The sequence below is a fragment of the Panthera onca genome, chromosome A2 (genome assembly GCF_046562875.1).
Source record: "Panthera onca isolate mPanOnc1 chromosome A2, mPanOnc1 haplotype 2, whole genome shotgun sequence".
NCBI classification, from domain to species: Eukaryota; Metazoa; Chordata; class Mammalia; order Carnivora; family Felidae; genus Panthera; species Panthera onca.
In genome coordinates, this window is record NC_138340.1 from 5,099,330 (window position 1) to 5,121,424 (window position 22,095).

Here is a 22,095-nt window from a genome sequence, read left to right on the forward strand (position 1 = left end):
GCTTGGTCCTGTGGGGGGGATTTCCATGCTAACTATTTCCTTCCCCACCCCCCCATAGATTTTTCAGGAACTATGAAGAAGGTAAGACCCTCATTCTCCTTTCTCTGTATGAGAAATCATGGGGGATAAGGAAGGGTGACCCAGGAGACCCCAGCAGTGGGCATGGTCCTTTGCTGGGTGCTCACATAGGAGCTGAGGGGGCCCCAGGCTGGGCCTGGGGAGCCACACTTGCAGTCTTGCTGTCTCCCTCCAGGATAAGCCACATCGCCGACCTCAGGACAAAAAGCGGAATGACCTGGGTGAGTCTGAGGGGGGTGGGCATTTTGTGGGGCAGGAGGAAGCCTGGCCTCTGCCCCAGATCTCAACAGTTATATTAACGATCACATAAGGTCCTGCTTGTAAAGCTGTGAGCCATTGGTTGCAGTCCTAGAAACCCGAAAGGAATTTAAAGATAACCAACTGGGGGCGCCCGGGTGGCTCAGTCAGTCGGTTGAGCGTCTGACTTTGGCCCAGGTCATGATCTCGTGGTTGGTGGGTTCGAGCCCCGCATCGGGCTCTGTGCCGACAGCTCGGAGCCTGCTTCGGATTCTGTGTCTCTGCCCCTCCCTGCTCATGCTGTCTCCTTCTCTCTCTCAAAAATAAATAACATTAGGCGCGCCTGGGTGGCGCAGTCGGTTAAGCGTCCGACTTCAGCCAGGTCGGTCACGATCTCGCGGTCCGTGAGTTCGAGCCCCGCGTCAGGCTCTGGGCTGATGGCTCGGAGCCTGGAGCCTGTTTCCGATTCTGTGTCTCCCTCTCTCTCTGCCCCTCCCCCGTTCATGCTCTGTCTCTCTCTGTCCCAAAAATAAATTAAAAAAAAAAAAAACGTTGAAAAAAAAAATTAAAAAAAAAAATAATAACATTAAAAAAACTTTAAAAATGACCCAAATTATTTACTTGCTTTGCTCAAACACTAGGAAGAGAAGGCATGGGGCAGGAGCCATCCTTGTAAAGGTGCTCTTTATCTTACCGTCCAATTTCTCCTCTTCACCGCCTCTTTTTCCTTGCTTTCCAACGCGGCACGCCTCTGGTGGTCCTTACCTCCTCTCCTCTTGATTCTGTGCCACAGAATCTTATCATGATCTATAGTTTCAGCAGAGTGCCCTCCACTCCAGGATGGGGAAGTGGAGGGCACAGATTCATTTTAGCCCAATGGCAGGGGGGAAAGGCTGGACTCATTCCTATGTTGATGAATTTTGTGGCATCACAGCAGTGATGGGTGCCTTGTGTTCAATATCTACTGTATACGTGGTCACATCTGGGGCCTCTCATCCTCCAGAAGCTCTGAGACCAGTGGTGAGGGAGAGAATTTTAAGACATTACCTTGTAGTGGGTGGACTAGAAGGTTCTCTGGAACATAGAACCTGGGGGACTTGACAGATCTGAGCCTTCAGGGAAGGCTTCTCAGAGGAGGAGACATTTAGGCAGACATTTGATGGATGAGAGGGTTAGGCAGGTGGGGAGGAGGGCAGGGGTGTTCCAGGCAGAGGGAATGGCATGCGCAAAGGCTGGGGCAGGGAAGCCAGGCAGCATTAAACATGTGAGAACAGTTTGGTGTGGCTGAGGAAGTAAAACCTTTGCTCATAATAATACAGAGTCAGTGTAAAGGCTCAGATTTCATATCTATCTATCCGTGTCTATGTATATTCATATATAGATGTCAGTGTGCAAAGATCTATAGATATCTATAATCTGTGTCTATAGATAGATATATCAGCTTTATTTGAAGTAATAAAAAATTAGAAACAAATGATTCAATAAGAAGAACGTATATATAATTATACATAGATTTATATGCGTTGTATAATCCGTTTTATACAAAAGTGTATGTCAGCTTTATTTGTCAAAAACCAGAAACAACCCAAATGTCCTCAATAGAGGGAAATATTTATGTGTGTGCGTGTGTGTGTGTGTGTGTAGGGGTGCCTGGGTGGCTTAGTTGGTTAAGTGTCCGACTCTTGATTTAGGCTCAGGACATGATCTCACAGTTCATGAGTTCAAGCCCCACATCAGGTTCTGCACTGCCTGCTTGGAATTCTCTCTCCCTCTCTCTCTGCCCCTCCTCTGCACTCTCTCTCTGTCAAAAATAGATGCACATTTAGAAAAGTAAGTGTGTGTGTATCTATTATATGTATTTATATTTATGCATATTGTATATATGTATTAATACACACATTTGTACATATCCATTATATATATGCATACGTATGTGTGTGTCTGTATATATATATATACAGACACACACACTGTTTATTGAGATAGAAAATACATACTGTAATGTGTATAAGTGAGCAAATCTTAACTGCATGGCGCCATGAATTTCTACCCCTGTAACCACCACATAGATCAAGATATGGAACGTTTCACCGAATTCTAGAACTACACTGTCCAATGCAAATTGAAACTAATTTAAATAACCTTAAAACTCCCGTACTCAGCCACACTAGCCACATTGTGAGCTCTCGCTCACCACCTCTGACTAATGACTGCCCTGCTGGACAGGAGAGATTATTCAACTCCTCCACACAGAAGGCTTTACCAGACTGCTGTTCAGCGCCCCCCCCTCCCCCCCCGCCTGGCTCTCCAAGGGGACCACTCTTAGACCCCTACCACCATAGGTCAGTTTTGCCTTTCCTTGAACTTCGTAAAAATGAAATCCTGTGGTATGTCCTCCTCCTGCGTCGTGTTGGTGAGACTCATTGGCGTGGTTGCTTGTGACAGTAATTTGTTCATTGCTGTGTCACATTCTGTTGTGTGCTTCTGTCACACTCAGTTTATACATTCCATTGAGGCCATTGGGTTGTTTCCAGTTTGGGGCTCTTGCGAAGACAGCCCGTCTCGGACTTTTGGCACACACAAGGGTGTGTTTCTCTTGGTCTCTAATTTTCGCCATCCTGGAGGGTGGTGAGGCTCAGGTCTGAAAATCCGTGGCCGCCAACCGCACTGAGCCACCACCTTCCCTTCCCTCCAGGCCTGCCCAAGATGGAGGTGTGCCAGGAATACTATGGGCTTCCCCCACCACCTGGAGCCATTGGTCCTTTCCTGCGGCTCAACCCCGGAGACATCGTGGAGCTCACCAAGGCTGAGGCCGAACAGAACTGGTGGGAGGTACAGGCTGGGCGGTGGGAGTGATGGAGAAGGATCTGAGTGTGGGGTCATGGGTGTAGGCGGTCCCGGGAAGTCTTTGGCAAGGGGAGGCTGGTCTGGACGAGGCATCTGGGGAGGGTGTTATACATGGGGATTTCTAGGGCTGGCCCGGCCCTTCTGAGCTGGCCGTCTTGCCAGGTGGTTGATACTGGCTAGAACTCCATGGGTCATGCGGGCCACAGAGGGATGGATGGGTGGGCAGATGGCCAGTGGGTAGAAAGATGGGCACACACACATGCACGCACGTGAATGCAAGTAACTTCTGCGTCCGTGTCTTTCCCTCCCGGATTTTTAGGGCAGGAATACGGCTACCAATGAAGTTGGCTGGTTTCCCTGTAACAGGGTCAAGCCCTACGTGCATGTAAGTGCCTCAAATCTGGATGGAGAGAGGGCAAGGGGGGTCTGGAGAGGGTCCTGCGAGGGCGGGAAGCCTTGAATTAACACCCCTGAGATAGAGAGGGGCTGCCCATCACGGTAAGTCATTCCCAAACTCCGTAAGTCATTCCCAAACTCCGTGCTCTGCCTAATGTGTCGACCAAGCCCAGAGTGGAGGCGGGGAGACGGGGGTTACACGGAGAATGATGACCAATCCTTTCCCTCTTGATTCTCCCTGTATGAAGGTCCTCTCCCTGGTACTGCAGAAAATCTGGGGTGGCCAGAAGGCTGGCCAGTCACTGGCTTCCTTTCAGAGGCAGCGAGTGCTATCCCATCAGGTGCTGGGGCCACCCAGGCCTCTCAGCCCAGCTCCTGTGGACACACCTGCCCACACTGTGCCCAGTCTCTGCTCACCCAACCCCCTCGCTCTACGATGACCTCAGGTCTTTCCCATCTCCCCAGACCTCTCCCTCACTGCAGATACCCCTCTGCCTGCTTCACAGCCCAAATAGGAACCCGCAGAGGGAAACTCCCCTTCTGTTGCTTGAATTGTGTATCATTTCAGACTTCCAGAAAGGTGGCTACAATAATGCGAGCAACTCCAAATAGCCTTTCCCAGATTCACCAGCTGTCCACATTTGCTCTTTCTCTGCACATTTTATTTTATTTAAAAATTTCATATTATTGTTTTCCTGAGACATTTAAAAGTAAGTTTACAGATATATTTTCCCTTCACCCTTAAATACCTCCTGAGAACAAGAACCTTTTCTTACATAACCATAGCGTGATTTTTTTTTTTAAACGTTTATTTATTTTTGAGACAGAGAGAGAGACAGAGCATGAATGGGGGAGGGGCAGAGAGAGGGGGAGACACAGAATCGGAAGCAGGCTCCAGGCTCTGAGCCATCAGCCCAGAGCCCGACACGGGGCTCGAACTCACGGACCGTGAGATCGTGACCTGAGCTGAAGTCGGACGCTTAACCGACTGAGCCACCCAGGCGCCCCAACCATAGTGTGATTTTAACAACCATGAATTTAACACTTGACATTGACATTATACTACAATTTAACCTGTAGTCCATATTTAATTTTGACAATTTTCCCTAAATTGTCTTTTAGAGATTTTTTTTTTTTCTTTTTTGGCCTGAGGTCTCCCAGGTTTCTCCACTGTGGAGCTATGCATTTCCAACGTCATTGTTCTGTCCAAGTTTATTAGCAGATGTAAGGATGAGCTGCCTCCCTTTCTGTCAGTCAGTCAGTCAATCAGTCACTCAACCTACCTATCAATCAGGCATCTGTATATCTAATGATCAGCTATCTATCTATCTGTGTCTCTGTGTGTCCATCAATTATTTATATATCAATCTACCTACCTATATAGGTATCGAACATCTATAATTCTATGTAGGCAGGTATCTATCTAATTACTAATCAATCAGGTATGTATGCATGTATGTATCTCAGGGAATGCCTGTGGATTCTTATTCTAAAAATGGTCCCAGCTTTGGCCAGCGGGAGCCCCATCAGGCTGGCTCATCTGTCCTTTTGATATGTCCCCATCATTCTCTGAGCTGTTCCTTATTTTCTGGCACAAAACCAGACCTACCTTGTACTTCCCATGCCTCAGTCTTGGAATCAACTGTTTTTCCAAGGAGCCGTGGTCCTTTCAGTGGGACACGGCATTCAGAAGCCAAGATCTGGGCATCTCTCCAATTTCTGCCTCCAAATGTACTGCCTTCTTAAAACTACACCTGTCCTAGCCTCCTTCTCTCTCATTACAATGAAGCCTCTGAGAAAAGATAGAAAAAAAACACAATTCTCCTTTCTACTGAAGGATTCCATCCTCCTGGTCCCACCTACCTTACAAGATAGCTACTATTGTATTTGTTTTATGAGTGTCTGTCTGGAGTTTCTTAATATACATACTAAGTCGATAAGAATAGCAATTCTCATTTGCCCCATGATTTATTCAGAAGACTTAATACTATTTTGCAGCCCCCTGCTTGCCTTTTAATATATCTTGGGATCTTTTCATGTTGTGCACAGAATATTTCATTCTTTTCTTCCCCTTTAAAACAAATTGAGGTGAAATTTGAAAAACATAAAAACCATCTTAAAGTGCACACTTCAGTGGTATAGTACATTTTGCAATCATTTCATTTATGTGAAATGTCTCAACTAGGTACATCCACAGGAACAGAGAGCAGATTGGTGGTTCCCAGATGCTGGAGGTGGGGGGCTTTGGGACCGACTGTTTAATGGGTGATGTGTTTGGGTTTTCTTTTGGAGTGATGTTTCAGAACTAGATACAGGTGGTAGTTCCACATTCTTTCTATTACTATTTTTATTTTTGTTGTTTTTTTCTAAGTTTATTTTTTTTTATTTTGAGAAAGAGGGCAAGTCGAGGAGGGACAGAGAGAAGGGGAGGGAGAGAGAGAATCCCAAGCGGGCTCCAGGCTCTGAGCTGTCAGCACAGAGCCCGACACGGGGCTCCAACCCAGACTGTGAGATCATGACCTGAGCTGAAGTCGGACGCTCAACTGACTGAGGCCCCCAGGCGCCCCATATTATTACTATTTTTAAATTATGGTCAAACACAAATTGTATAAAATTTACCATTTTAGCCATCTTTGAGTATACAGTTCAGTGGCATTAGGTACATTCGTACGTTTGTGCAACCACCACCACTGTCCATTTCCAGAGCTCTCCATCCTGCAGAGCTGAAACACTAAGTCCCCACCCCGTCCCCCAGCCCCTGGCTCCCACCATCTACTGCCTGTCTCTGTGAATTTGACTCCTCTAGGGACCTCGGATGAGTGGTATATGTGTCCCTTTGAGACCAGCTTTTTCAGTGAGCATAACATTTTCAGAGTTCATCCATGTTGTAACAGATGTCAGAATGTCCGTCTTCTTATGGCTAATAATCCATTGTGTGTGCATACCACATTTGGTTTATCTGTCCATCTGTTGATGGAGACCTAACCCTTTGGCAATCATGGGTAACGTTGCTAGGAACACGGATGTGTAAATATCTCTTCGAATCCCTGCTTTTAATTCTTTCGGGTAGATACCCGGAAGACCAATCGCTGGGCCATATGGTAATTCTAGTTTTAGGTTTTCAGGAACCACCGTCTGTTTTCAGTAGTACCTGTACCATTTCACATTTCTGCCCGTAACGCAACAAGGTTTCCAATTTCCCTATATCCTTCCCAACACTTGTTATTTTTCTGTTCTTGTTTTGTTTTGTTTGTTTTTTGTTATTTTACAATAGCCGTCCTAATGTGGTGAAAGTGTGCACGTTTACATGTATTCAGACCAGGGGTTGGGCTCTCTGTAAACAGACAGATAATATAGATTTTCATCTTTGTGGGTCAGATGCTCTCTTTGTGATTTCTCACCTCTGCCAAAATGGTACAAAAGCAGCACAGACGATGTGCAAATGAGTGAGCCTGACCATTGTCCCAATAAAACTGAATTTCTGGACCTTGGCATGTGAACTTCACCCCATCTTCACATGCCGAGCAATATTATTCTTCCTTTGGTTTTTGTCAACCATTTAAAAATGTAAAATCCATTATTTTTTTTTAATTTTTTTTTAACGTTTATTTATTTTTGAGACAGAGAGAGACAGAGCATGAACGGGGGAGGGTCAGAGAGAGGGAGACACAGAATCCGAAACAGGCTCCAGGCTCTGAGCTGTCAGCACAGAGCCCGACGCGGGGCTTAAACTCACGGACCGCGAGATCATGACCTGAGCCGAAGCCGGACGCTCAACCGACTGAGCCACCCAGGCGCCCCATAAAATCCATTCTTAACTTGAGGGTCATGCTACCACAGTGGCTGGACAACCCCTGACTGGAAGTGGACCAGTCTCTCCCATTAGATTCTGAGGCTGTGTCTTCAGTGAATAGCACGGTGCCTGGCATATAATAAACACTCAATAAATGATGGCAGAGTGAATGAGTATATGAGTGATGCACCCTGCACTCCGTTGCTAACCTTGGCTCTTTACCCTAAGTCTCGGTCTCTGTGTCCCCAGGGTCCCCCTCAGGACCTGACTGTTCATCTCTGGTGAGTGGAACTACCTTTCTTATTTTCAACTTGGGCCCCCTGGGGTGGGTTCCCTGGCTGGGCACGGAAGGCGACTCCAAACCAATATCTCATTCATTTTTTGAACTCTGGGCATCGAGTGCTGGATGGAGCCCTGGGCCCAGGGCTGCTGAGGCGCAAGCAGACAAAAGAAGGTCCCTGACTTTGGGCGATTAGGGCCTCACTGGAAGGAAAATGATGGTGGTGATGTTACCAGCAGCCCCTCGCCCCTGTTTTTTGAGCACCTATTGAATGTAGAGCAGTGAGGGGCGGGTGTTTACAGTGTTGCTTCTGGAGCCCACTGACAGGGTTCAAATCCTGAGTCCAGTATTTCCCGGCTGTGTGACCTTGGGCCAGTAACTCAACCTCTCTGTGCTTCAGCTTTCCTTTCCGGAAAATAGACTAAAACCGACTTAGCTTCCTAGGGCTGTTGTAAGGCTTTAATGGGCTGTTAGTCCTGTGCCTGGCACACAGTAAGCACTTTTTATTTTTCATGTTTTTAACATCTCTGACATTGCAATCGCTTTTACAATCGATGGAATATCAGTCTTCTGCCTACTTTTATGGGTAGTGGTTTTTATTTCATAATGGCCCATGAAGGAACAGTGCCTTTTATGATCACTGGCCTCTTAGATGATGTAACACGGGACTGTTTTTATGGCTGCTGTGTCCGTGCTTTAGGGAGCGCATTGAATTTTCATACCAACCCTTTGCCACTCTCCTTTCCTTTTGGGGAAGAAGGAGGCAACCGAGGCTCAGAGAGGGGAAGTGACTTGTTCAATGTCACACAGTGAGGAAGGAAACGGAGATGGGATGGAGCCCATCTGCCTGACTCCAGAGCCTGACCTTACTGCCTCTGGAAAGTCATGATGCTGACAGATCACGTGTTAGGCGCCTCAGCCACGTCTGGTCAGAAATGTCCTCTGCAGAGGGTAGTTTTATCCTCCTTTTTTTTAGAAGAGAAAACTGGGGCTCAGAGTGTGGCAAAATCAGCTCCCAAGGTCACAGAGCAGCCAAGTAGCAGAGCCAGGATTCAGACCTGGTGTCTGCCCTCCCCTGCTGGGATGTGGTCACCAGGCGTGGAACTGTATCAGGAGAGCGAGACCCGCACTTTAGGTGCAGAATTGGAGGAGGCAGCCAAACACTCAGGCATTGAGATCCGTGATGGTTCAATGTGGCATTTAAAATAATCGAAAGCAAGGCACACTAAATCCATGATAAGCAAAATCTCAAAACTGTAAATAAAGACAGGACCTGACAGGGCTGGGGGTAGAAAGAGTTGAACCCATGAGTATGGAGGTGGATCTTGTCTTTATTTAAAGCCTTGGCATTTTGTTCACCATGCATTTTCTTTTGCATTCATTTCAAAACCTGAGGTGAAATCCACATAACGTACAACTAACCGTTTAAAGTGGCATTTATGTTAGTATTTATGTTTATATTACATATTCACATGCATATATCATATATAGTTATATATTACCTCAAGTTAATGGTATATTATTTGATATATATTTACATTTGCAGCATAAATATATTCATATCCACATTTATATATCATCTGTAATTACATATCATCCAAAACTAGTAAATAGTATGTGTGTTATGTATTTAGTTATAACATAATACGTTCATATTCACATTTATGTGTCACGCATAATTGTATATTATCTATAACATATATTAATATATGATATATTAATTATAATATAATTAATTAATATATATTATAGTATAGTATATATTATATAACATATTATATAACTATATATTATAATTATAGTATAGTATATATTATATAATATATTATATAACTATATATTATAATTATAATATATAGTTATATAATATAGAGTCATATAATTAATTATGTATATAATTAATATATAATATATTAATATATATTCTTTATGTTATATATTTACATTACGGCACAAATATATTTATATCCAGTGGCATTTACTACGTTCACAAGGTTGGGTGGCCATCATCACTATAAGTCTAGAACATTCCATCCCCCCAAAGGAAACCCTGCCCCTGTGTGTGGTCACCCCTCTGCCTCCCCAGCCCCCAGCACCTACCTCTGACCCCTTCCTCTCTGTGGATGTGCCTTTTCTGGACATTCCACACACATGGGACCACACACTCCATGGCCTTTTGTTTCTGGCTCTCTTTTCTGAGCATCCTATGTTCAGGATCCGTCCACAAAGCGGTGCATGTCAGAGCCTTGCTCCCTTTCTGGCTGCTTTGGCAATCATTTTGACTTTTAAAAATATTGCATTAAAATACTCCTTACTTCATTTGCTATCTTTTACCTTGCTGGCGGAGTATTTTGGCTCCCTCTTCGCAGTTGGTCTCCGAGGCTAGTGTCTCACCGCTCTCATCCAGCTTCTGTCCTGGTGGCCACAGAGACGGGCGAGTAGTGTGGATGCGGTAAATGCCCGTCCCAGTAATGCCAAATTCCAGAGTAAAGGGGAAAACGTCTGCTTTTCTACACTCACAGTCTCAGCCGAGCGTGTGGGTTTTTCCCCACATCTACGCAGTTCTGCAATTCTCCCCTCTCAGCTGGCTGTCATCCAGTTCAGTTCATTTCTGACACTGCCCACCTAGAGATGACTGCAGTCCCCACCGGTTAGGGGTCGGTTCCCAGGAGGCTGCCAATGTCCAGTCCAGGCTTCCAGGACCTCCCACCAACCGGCTGTAAATTAGAGGTTCCCACAACGTCGTCCCCAGTTTGCTAACACAAACTCCCAGAATGCAGGAAAATGGTTTACTTAGGAGATTACCAGTTCATTATAAAAGGGCATGTCAGGGAGCCAGAATTCCCGTCCCCTTCAAGGTCCTTCTAGGGGAACTAAGAATCAGATTGACACGACACAGAGTGAGAGGAGAAAAGTCAAATTGAATTTTGTGTGTGTGGGGACGCCACCCAGACGCTGAAATCCCAAGATAGTCGGGCAAACGGAGGCACGTACGTCATTCTGAACCAAGGAGAAGGGAGCAGCGGTGTGGGACTTGAAAGGGAAGGAAGGCACTTCTCTGGAAGATGAAGAAGAGGAAATCTTTGGTACACATATGTTTGCTGGGCCACTCAAAAGCCGTGGGTCACAGAGGATTTGATCAAACAGGACTTGCTAGGTTCCTCTGTGTCCGTGGTACTTTGTTCGTAGACTAATGGACGTGTCTGCTGACAGCTCTTTGCCCCCAGCAGGTGCTCTGTCCGAATCCGTTTGGGGCAGTTTCTTTTTTTTTTGGTCGGGTGGGGCGGCGGGGGGAAGACAAAGAGTTTTGATTGCTTTTTAACCCAAAATAGTCTTGACACCAAAGTGGCCCATTTTGGAGCAGCCTGCCCTGGGACTGCCACCTGCTGAAAAATCACAGGATGGGGGAAAGAGTGGCCTCAGTATGACAACGTGGGGGCTCAAGCATAGGGGCCGTGTGGACCTCTCTCCCTGATGCATCCTGACAGGTACGCTGGCCCCATGGAGCGCGCCGGGGCAGAAAGTATCCTCACCAACCGCTCGGATGGGACGTTCTTGGTGCGGCAGAGGGTGAAGGACTCAGCAGAATTTGCCATCAGCATTAAGTAACTCCTCCCACCCCTGACTCCCTGTGATTTGGGTGCTGCAGGAAGGAGCCTGGGAGGAAGGGAATGAACTATCCTGACAGCCATCTCTCACTGAGCCCTGTGGCGTCCTGGGTGTTTTTATCCATCTTATTCCTTTTACTTGACTGACACCTGCAAGAAAAACATATGCCTCCCAGACAGTCTCCAAAAGGCATTTAGCTCATCCTAGTGGGAGGCAGAAGTGCCACCTGGACCCAAGGCTAGTGGGTCCCTTCACTCATGTCTGTCTGTTGTGTGAGCTTCTCACTCATGGTGACTTGTTTCCTGGTTGGTTTTGTAATTTTGTCTTTTTTTCCTTAAGTTTATTTATTTAGAGAGAGAGGGGGGGGGGAGGGGCTGAGCAAGAGGGAGAGAGAGAATCCCAAGCAGGCTCTGCACTGTCAGCACAGAGCCCAACACGGGGCTCTATCCCACGAACCGTGAGATCACGACCTGAGCCAGAATCAAGAGTCGGATGCTTAACCAACTGAGCTGCCCAGGCGCCCCTGAAATTTTGTCTTGTGATCTCGGGCGGGGCTTTCCTGGTGGCAGTCTTCTGCTGCTTGGGTGTCCAGAGATTTTGCATCTGTTTTCATTGGGGTCACCCACAGGTGGATTTGTTTTTAGGTTAATTCTTTAGCTTCCCAGGCTGTACATGTGGTTTAAGTTCAAACACCAAAACCTGCATGAGGGCAGGTCTGAGGTTCTGAATTCACAAGGGTGACTTTTCTGTGTTGAGTCTGAGACAGACCTTTTTTATTGGCTGCCTGTGCGATGGGTGGTTTTTCTAGAGGATGTAGCATCTGACCGTCCAGGCTTATGGGGTGTAGGCAGGTCTCACTGCTAACTCCACCTCCGTGGACCCAGTAACTCATCCCATGTCTCTGTGGGGTCATCAAGGCATAAGATACTTGGTGACCAAAATAAACAAACCCTGTAGGGTAGCAGTTCATGCAATAAGCTTGGTTTTTAGTTTCAACCTCATTTCTGGCCATTGGGAATTTCCCTTGCTTTTTTGAGAGCTCAGCATTTTCTTTCCTCATCATTTCTAGTTTTCTGTAGTCAGATTTTTGTTGTTGTTGTTGTTGTTGTTGTTGTTATCTAGGTTTCCTTGTTGGCAGATGTGAATATCTCTTCCATGCCCTTACTGATCTGTGGTCTGCCATCTAGGTGGAAATGGGTCTCTTTTCCCATCCTATAGATTCTAGGTCCTTCGTCTTGGGGGAAGGATAGATCTCATCTTCTCTGTTATAGAGCGTGTCTTTCTTTACAAGATCTTTGTGACTTCTTAACAACCCTCTGAATCAGGGAAGGTGATTCAGTGGTCTCGCCCTCCCTGAATTTGTCAAGATTGTGCCTTCCATGGTTGGGGGTGTATAGACTGGGGCTGACACCTGGCAGGGGACAGATGAGCTTGGGTCCCCAGCCTCAGGGCCCATTGACCATCCGGGCCTCTCTCTCACTGCTTCCAGGTATAATGTTGAGGTCAAACACATTAAAATCATGACAGCAGAAGGATTGTACCGGATTACAGAGAAGAAGGCTTTCCGGGGGCTTACGGTAAGGGCCAATCTACCCCATCCCCAGTCTCCCAGCATCAAGGCAGGGCCCTCCCTGAAGCTCCATCTTGGGACCTCCCCCACCACCTTCACACACTCAGAGAAGCCTCTCAAAGAACACTGTGGAACAATTGGCCTTCAACTCATTCCCCTGATGGCTGATGATGAATGGCAATGAGCATTTACTGAGCACTTAGTGAGTGCCAGACATGCTGTAGAAAGAACTCCAGTGTTCCCTTAAGTCACTGTGGGACATCCCATTTCACATGCAGGTGAAATCGATGTTTTGTCCTTACCTTGTGTCACAGAAGAGCATTGGTCTTGTTTCAAGACCTCATCTGTTCAATGATCTTTTCACTGAGAATTCAAATGCCTGTTTGGTGCCTTGTAATTTTGGGCAATCTTTTAGACATTTTAAGCCCATGGGTCTAACACATGGATCTTACCTACGGTCTGTGGATCCCTGCCGAGCTTTGGGTCCTCTGGTAGAACATCCAGAATTTTGCACATACCTGAATGTATTTTTCTTGGAGGTGAGGGTCTCAGATTTCACTCGATCCTCCAATGGATCTTTGGCTCCCTGAAAGGTTAGGGACTGTTAATTTATTCCACAATTTTTTTCCCTCTCCCAAACTTGTTTCTGAAAATTTTGCTCCTCATTTTTTTTTTTTTTATTTCTGAAAAATTTCCAAAAAGTTACTGGAATAGTGAGAGGAACATTCATGAATCTTTCATGTACATTTACTAATTGTTACCTCTTTTGTGTCCTCTGTTAATCCCTCCCCGCCCCCTACACACATTTAATCTGCTGTATATAAGAGTAAGCTGCAGGTGTCAAGACCCTTCTTCAAAAAATACTTTAGCATGAATATCCATAAGAGCCAAGACATTCTTGAACCTCATCACAGTATCATTATTATACCCAGGAAGTTGAGCATTGCTGCAAAATTTATGTAATATGCAGTCCAATTTCCAAACTCTCTGATGGCCCCGTATATATCTTTTATAGCTCTATTTTTTCCTCCAGGATATAATTAAGGATCACACATTGCATTTAGCTTTTGTCTCCTTAGTCTCTTTTCATTTGTAATAGTTTGTCAGTCTTTCTAAAATGTCTCTTTCTCTCTCTCTCTTTTTTTCTTTTTCTTTTTTTTTGGTCTTTCATAATGCTGGCATTTTTGAAATCTAGAACTCCAAACCATGAGACATTTTGTTTTGTCTTAGCTACTACATTCTATTGCCCCTTTCCTCCAGGGGACTATATTCTGGATCTGCCCTTTTCCAGATATGAGACCCTGGACAAGGAACTTGGCTTCTCTGTGACTCAGTTTCTCCATTTTTAAAATGGGGGAATCATGAATGTATTCACCTTTCACGGTTGTTAGGACATTCTGATGATGTGTGATTGCACACTGACCGGCACATAGTAGGTGTTCAATAAACAGAATTATTCTTATTATAATAATTATAAAAATAAGGTTCTTGATATCCATGGCGGGGGGGGGGTTGATTTTGGTGAGCTAGTTATCAGGCAAGTTGATTATTTGTTAAATTTATTATCAAGTGAGTTGGCTGTTAAGAGAACCAGCTTTAGGCAATGTGATCTCTTCCCCATAAAACAGTCCTGGTTGCTCAGGAAGGGAATGAGCCCCCTGTCATGGGGAACAGTCCAGGAGTCACTTGCCAGGGAGGTCAGAAGAGGGATCTGCTGCACCCAAGGAGTTAGCTGTAACCCCTTCCAGCCCTGGCCCCTCATGGGCTGGCCCACTGGCAGAGCTTCCGTCCCTCTGTCCCTCCAGGAGCTGGTGGAATTTTACCAGCAGAATTCCCTGAAGGACTGCTTCAAGTCTCTGGACACCTGCCTGCAGTTCCCCTTCAAGGAGCCTGAGAGGAGAGCCATCAGCAAACCACCAGGTAGAGGTCAATATCAAGCGCTAATGAGTATCTAAAATTGCCTCTCTCACCCATAGGTTCACTGACATTATCTGGGATGTTGGATACAGTTTGCTGTGAACTAAAATAATTACAACATATGCTTAAGGAATTTTTTCTTAACGATTGCATTTGACTTCTCAAATACAATATCAAGAATTATTTAGCCTGTGTCTGTATTTCTTGTTTTCCATATTTTTCCTTATTTTTTAAATTCCTTACTCTGATTCACATTTCATTTTGCTGGAGCGCATCCTGAAGTTTCTGAATTCTTATACATCCAGAATTTTTTTTAAAAAGAGGGATTTAAAAATTAATTATTGTGGGGCGCCTGGGTGGCTCAGTCAGTTGAGCGTCCGACTTCGGCTCAGGTCATGATCTCACGGTCTGTGGGTTCGAGCCCCACGGCGGGCTCTGTGCTGACAGCTCGGAGCCTGGAGCCTGCTTCCGATCCTGTGTCACCCTCTCTCTCTGCCCCTCCCCCACTCTCACTTTGTCTCACTCTGTCTCTCAAAAATAAATGTACAAAAAAATTTTTTTAATTAATTATTGTTAAAATATTACATTTTTGAAAAAGCAGCAGCAACATAACATCAGGACTCCAATCCTTAACGGAGGATCCCCATCACCCAGTGAAATAAATGTATCTGTCTGCACATTGCTGATTTGCCCTGATGTATACACGGATCTCAGCACATTTGCAGAAATACTACAGAGTAGTTTTACATTCCACAGTGTTGCTTAATATTTTACTATGAAAAATGTTCTGTGTCTTCCCCCCCCCCCCCCTCCTGTTCATCTTTCTTTTATTCCTCTTTTTCTACCCTTGGTCCTCTTGAGGATAATTAATATTAACAGCGTAAAATGAATTTTTCCATAGCTTTCCTCTGTTTCTTTCATTATAGATATAGAGAAACCATTAAAAAAAAGACACAAATGGCATTATTTTCTAAATTTGGATACTGGTTGGGCTGGAAAGATGATTCCAGAAGTACAGTTGTGTCCTCTCAGGGCATCTAATCCTCTGCACAAAGAAGCATTGAGGGACTTTCCATCCTCCTGTTACCTTCCTGAAAGCAGATGGTGGGTGGGTATCTGCTCCAAGCCCTTTGCCCACTTCTGCTCTCCCCTACACAGCAGGAAGCACCAAGTATTTTGGTACAGCCAAAGCACGCTATGACTTCTGTGCCCGGGACCGATCAGAGCTGTCCCTCAAGGAGGGTGACATCATCAAGATCCTTAACAAGAAGGGGCAACAGGGCTGGTGGCGAGGGGAGATCTATGGCCGGGTGAGTTGGGGTGAATCTTGGCAGCCTGGGGAAAGGGCATGGGGATGACCTGGCTTTAGTGGAGGTGTACTGGAATTGTGGAATGGAGCAGGTGGGGAGGTCTTCCCTGGTCAGAGGGGAGGAAAGGACATAAAGACTTCATTCCTTCACATAACTTGCATTTATTTCCTGAAAGCCTACTATGTGTCCGGCATTCTTCTGGGTGCTGGGAGACAAAAATGAGTGCTGTTCAGGCACTGTCCTCATGAAACTCATAGTCTAGTGAAGACGCTAGACTTGTAACCAAGCAGGTACAATGCTGAGTGGTCAGGGTTGAGAAGGGGAATCACAGGGCAGGATGGGAGCAGGTCAGAAGCACTTCAGAGAGGCCAAGGTTTTCCCTGAGGGATGAGTGAAGTTAGCCAGGTGAGAAGATCATAGAGGGGGTAGTGGGAAGTATTCCAGGCAGAGACCAGCATGTGCAAAGGCCCTGAGGTGAGAGTGATTGGCATGTTTGGGGGACACGGAGGGAGGGATTTTTGTCTATCTTGTTAACTGCGGGGTCACCAGTGCCTGGAACAGTGTGTGGCACATAAATATTGAATGCATGAAGAGGCATAATTGGAACTGACCACTCTTGCCTTTTGTGCTTTTTTGCCTGCTTGAATTCGGACTGTCAGGAGGGACCTCTAACAAACGAAGTTCGTTTCTACCTGGTTCTTATTTTTGTCTCACAAAGGCAGGGAGTCTTCTTTATTTAACCCATGAATTAATTCCTAGTCTCTAGAACACTGCCTCGCTTGTAATGGCTTCTCAAAAATATTTGTTGAATGATGATAAGGACACTGGTCAGGAGCTTATGTTCTACCAGGGGGGGACATACGTGAAAAAACAGCCTGGATAATTGCTTAGGTGAACATTTTTTTTTTTTTTTTAAGAATTGTGGAAGGTAAGTTCAGTATGCAGTGGAGGACAGTTGGGGTTTGAGAGAGCCTTTTGGGGGTATATGGGAAGGTCTGGGCTATGATGAATTCACCCATCATTGTATCCATCCACCCATCCGTGCACCATCCATCCATTCACCCATCCATCCACCCATCAATCCATCTGTCCATCCCACTCCCCCTCTACTCATCCATCCATCCATCCGTCTACCCATCTATCCATCCATCCATCCCACTACCCCTCTACTCATCCATCCATCCATCCACCCACCCGCCCATCTACCCATCTGTGTCCCCACCCACCCATCCACGCATCCATCCATCCATCCATGCATCTGTCTATCCTTCCATCCATCCATCCTTTTAAGAAATATTTATTAATCTCTTGTGTGCCAGAACTATTCTAGGCTCTTGGGAATCTAATGAATAATACAGACAGGAATCCCTGCCCTTGGGGAGCTCATGGGGTAGCAGGGGTATGGAGACAGACAACAAGCTAATAAATAAGTAACGTATATAATCAACAAGATGCTGACAAGTGCTATGGAGAAAAATAAAGCCAAGAATAGGGATAAGTGGTGTTGAGGTGGGTGGGGTTTGCAATTTTAAATGAGGTCAGGAAGACCTCATGAATAGGGTGACATATGATAGAGAGCTCTCTGGAAGGCGGGGTGAGGGGGGTCAGCCATGTATACCTCTGGGGGATGTACTTTCTGAGGTAGAAGGTGTGGCAGGTGCAAAGGTCCTGAGGTGAGAGGGAACCTGCCCGGTGTGTTGGGGAACAACGGGGAACATGCAGAGGCTGTCCTAACCACTTCCTCCTCTCTCTCCAGGTTGGCTGGTTCCCCTCCAACTACGTGGAGGAAGATTACTCTGAATACTGCTGAGCTTGGCACAGTGGCCAAGAGACGAGAAACTCCAGGCTCTGAGCCCAGGATGAGCAGGCAGCAGGGCCAGGGGGCTGTGACAGGTCCCAGCGGGCTGAGCACCGGTATGGATGGTGGAGGGCCAGCGTCCAGCTGGCAGGGCTCCTGGGATGATGCTCTGCCACGGTTAATTTATAACACACCAATTTCCTCCTGGGGCCCCTCGAGAAGGCGGGGCTCGAGGCAACAGCTTTTAATAAAATGTCGAAAGGAAGGACTGTAGTCGTTCAGGACGACGGGGAAGGGTGGGAGAGGACATGGGGACACCGATGAAAGTCCTCTCCCTGATCCCTGCCTCCCAGCTTTATCATCTTACTGTGCCATTTAAAATAAGACCCGACGAAGGAAATGGGGCCCCCATGAGGCAGGGAAGAATTTTACACTCACAGATTCCAGATCACAAAAGGTGTAACTCTGCTTTGTTTTTGTCTGTGCTGGACCTTCACTACTCTCCGTTTCTGCTAAGAGGTGGAGACTTCATGTTAGTCCGTTTCCCCCCAAGATCGGGTTTAAATTCCAGGGCCTTTGGCACTGGGGTGTTGGGCAGACAGCTGGTACTTGGAGGTTACCTATCACACTGCCATCTGCAGACAGATGTCATTCCTTTTGCTTCACCTCTGTTTCCTCTACGTCTTCCGTGTCTCTCTTGGCACACGCCAGACATCTGGCTGTTTGTCCTGAAATGCCGAGTGGAACCACCGTACTTCTTGGTTTACCTGCAACAGTCCTGGTGTAGTTATTAATCACGACCCTTTTCATTCTTCAAAGGGTCCTGGTTTGGGTGATAGACTGTACGGTCACTGTCTTAGGTTGGGCTTTTCCAGAAGCAGAGCCTGAGACAAGGATTTGGGTGCGCAAAGTTAATCCGGGAGGTGATCCCAGGAAGTAGCCAGAAGGGAGAGAGAAGGGAGAAGGGAAAAGGAAGGAGGCAGTACAGGGAGCCCTGATGGGCAGGTGACAACCGTGGGCTTTGGGGGCTTATTCTCGTTGGGGATCCCTGGAGGTCTGCATAGGACATGCCTTGCAGTTGAAGGACAAAGAGCTGGGGTGTGTGTTCGCCAATGTCTATCAGTCATTGATTGAGAACAGCTTGTATCTAGGCAGTGCATGTGCTGATGGCTGGAAGACCACAGGTGTTTCTGGAGCTGCTGACCTGTTGGATGTTGTCAGTACTGAGGAACTGTGGGCGGGGTGCTCACAGTGTCTGTGAGCAGCCATCCTTACCCAACAGGTGCCATGTGCAGGGTGCGGGGGAACGTCTGCAGGGCTTGCTAAACCCTGGGTTCCATAGGGCTCCAGGGAACCTTCTTCCTCCCATATCACCCTGAAGCCACCTAAACAGGGGTGTGCGGATAGGGTACAGGGATGCTTCTCTGGACCTGTTTCTTCTCCCCCACCTTGGGGAGCCACGAACTATCTTGTTGCAGGAAAAGTTGCTTCAGCGTGGTGAATGCTCTTCCACAGACATGGCCAGGTTTTTTTTTTCTTTTAATTTTTAGACTTACTTAAAAAAAATTGTGGCAACATTTACATCATATAAAATTAACCACCCTAACCAGTTTTACATGCACCATCCAGTACTGTGGTGTATCTTAATTGTGCAAGCAATCTCCAGAATTTTTCATCTCGCAAAATGAAAACCCTGTCTCCTTTAAGCAACAACTCCCCAGTCCTTCCTCCCTCCAGCCCCTAGAACCCGCTATGGCCAGACTTTTATCAGGAATCCTTTGGGGCTTAGATTTTTATATATATATATCTCTAAGTTTTATTTATTTGTTTGTTTATTTGTTTATTTATTTATTTTCAATAGATGACGTTTATTGTCAAATTGGTTTCCATACAACACCCAGTGCTCATCCCAAAAGGTGCCCTCCTCAATACCCATCACCCACCCTCCCCACCCTCCCACCCCCCCCATCAACCCTCAGTTTGTTCTCAGTTTTGTTTTTTTTTTAATTTTTTTTTCAACGTTTTTTATTTACTTTTGGGACAGAGAGAGACAGAGCATGAACGGGGGAGGGGCAGAGAGAGAGGGAGACACAGAATCGGAAACAGGCTCCAGGCTCCGAGCCATCAGCCCAGAGCCTGACGCGAGGCTCGAACTCATGGACCGGACCGCGAGATCGTGACCTGGCTGAAGTCAGACGCTTAACCGACTGCACCACCCAGGCGCCCCTGTTCTCAGTTTTTAAGAGTCTCTTATGCTTTGGCTCTCTTCCACTCTAACCTCTTTTTTTTCCTTCCTTTTTAGATTTTTGAGGCTCAAAAGCCAAGATGCAAAATCTCTAAAAAAGGCTTTTGAAGTTTTTTTTAATGTTTTATTATTTATTTTTGAGAGAGAGAGAGACAGAGCATGAGTGGAGGAGGGGCAGAGAGAGAGGGAGACACAGAATGAGAAGCAGGCTCCAGGCTCTGAGCTGTCAGCACAGAGCCCGACGCGGAGCTCGAACTCACAAACTGTGAGATCATGACCTGAGCCGTAGTCGGTCGCTCAACCGACTGAGCCACCCAGGTGCCCCACTAAAAGAGACTTTTGAAATTCAAAAGCCAAAAAGCTGTTTGGGTTTTTTGTAACTCTCCTGAAGGTTGCAGAAATAACCCTTTGGAGGCTGGGGAAGGGCCATGGGCTATATGTTGATTTGGGGGGAAATAGTTAATACTTCTGACTATCACCCGCTGCACACAATAACAGAGGCGGCCCTCCTGTCAAACATGCAACGTGGCCTGATGCCACAACCAGCTCTGGGGACAGCGGAGCTGCATGGCCAGGACTCCGCGGAGATCCTCAGGTCAGTTTCGGTCCTGGAAAATTAGCTGTAACACTTTGGGAAAGTGACTTCACTTCTCTGAACTAGAGGAAGATGAGAAGTCACCTGTCCGAGGGTGTAGACTTGTCCAGCGATGAAGTGCAAAGCCACCCTCTTACCCATCACTCCAGCGGCTGGTGGGAACCATAGATTTCCTAGTTCTGTCTTCAAGCAGAGGAAACCAGGGCCCAGACATCACCTGTGCACACCTGGCCAGGTGCAGGATCTGGACGCCGGAGTCTGGAAGCGTCTTCTGTGTTTGAAGGACCATGTAGCTGGAAAGGGGGTATTGGAGTCACAGAGGTCAGGACCATGTGGGGGTTTTCTGCCCTCCCCCATGACTCACCCCCTGAGCCATGACGTGAATTTGCTAAGGTGGTTACCTGGGCTAATTCAATGGTGTTGATGAGGTTGAGGTGATGAACTTGTTCTTGGAGGTCCTAAGCATCACCGTCCTCCAGCCACAGGCTGAGCTTCGACCCCCCAGTGATGCCTTGGGCTCTCACCCCAGACCTGGGGGTCTTTACGGTACAAGCTGTAAAGTCAGTCACTTTAGGCCACGTGTTCTGCAGTAACGAGTGACTTTCATATCTCCGTGTCTTACAAACAACTCCTTAGTGTATTAGCTTCGACTGTGCTGAAGAAGTTTCCGGAAGGAGAAGACACGGTTTGAGACATACCAGGCTCAGGATACACAAGGCTCATGGCAGAAAGAAAGGAGAGATGTCAGGACCACTCAGTGGCTCTCAGAGTTTCTTCTGGAGAATGGAAGAACCACTCCCTTGTGCACTGCGCTGGCTAAAGCAGGTTGAACAACTAAGAGTGACGTTAACAGGGCAGGAATGTTTAATCCTCACACAGAGAGAGGTGTATTTGGAGCAAAGCGAGAATCGACCAGAGAGACCTTTAAATCGTTCATTCATGATTCATTCACTTGTGTTTGTGATAAGCAGTTAATGACACGTGCTGTTATGGGCTAACCTATACCCCCTCCCAAATCAGGAGCTGACGTCCTAGGCAGGACCTCAGAATGTGACTGTATTTGGAGATGAAGTGTTTATAGTGGTGACTGAATCAAAACAAAGTCGTTAGGGTGGGCCCTAATCCAATGTGACCTGTGTCCTTGGAAGTATGGGGACACAGACATTCACGGATCATCGGTGAACCAAAGAGAGCAACCCCCAGAAAGAACCAAGCCAGCTGACATTTGATCTTGGACTTCTGGCCTCTGTGAGACAACACGCCTCCGTTGCCTAAGCTGGCCTGTCTGTGGCACTTTGTTACGGCAGCCTGAGCAAACGCATACACCAGCTTTGTGCCCTGTGACCGAATCGGGCACAGACCTGCCTGCAAAGTGCATACGATCTAACGGGGACTTTTCATCAGCTAGGTGATCAGAACA

The 22,095-nt window shown here is 46.6% G+C and overlaps 1 protein-coding gene across 4 annotated transcripts in view; it reads left to right on the forward strand.

The window, feature by feature from the left end:
* Positions 1-19,225, forward strand: part of VAV1 (vav guanine nucleotide exchange factor 1) — a 48,141-nt gene extending 28,916 nt beyond the window's left edge. Inside the window, exons 18-27 of one of the 4 annotated variants that reach the window (XM_078443484.2) lie at positions 59-81; positions 254-299; positions 3,011-3,147; positions 3,482-3,547; positions 7,601-7,632; positions 11,120-11,236; positions 12,730-12,817; positions 14,616-14,736; positions 15,886-16,037; positions 17,794-19,225. In XM_078443484.2, the coding sequence (XP_078299610.2) occupies positions 59-81; positions 254-299; positions 3,011-3,147; positions 3,482-3,547; positions 7,601-7,632; positions 11,120-11,236; positions 12,730-12,817; positions 14,616-14,736; positions 15,886-16,037; positions 17,794-17,847 (836 nt within the window). In that variant the 3' untranslated portion in view covers positions 17,848-19,225. The remainder of the gene's footprint in view (positions 1-58; positions 82-253; positions 300-3,010; positions 3,148-3,481; positions 3,548-7,600; positions 7,633-11,119; positions 11,237-12,729; positions 12,818-14,615; positions 14,737-15,885; positions 16,038-17,793) is intronic. The other 3 variants (XM_078443485.2, XM_078443487.2, XM_078443486.2) reach the window with 3 other exon arrangements.
* Positions 19,226-22,095: the final 2,870 nt, after the last annotated feature.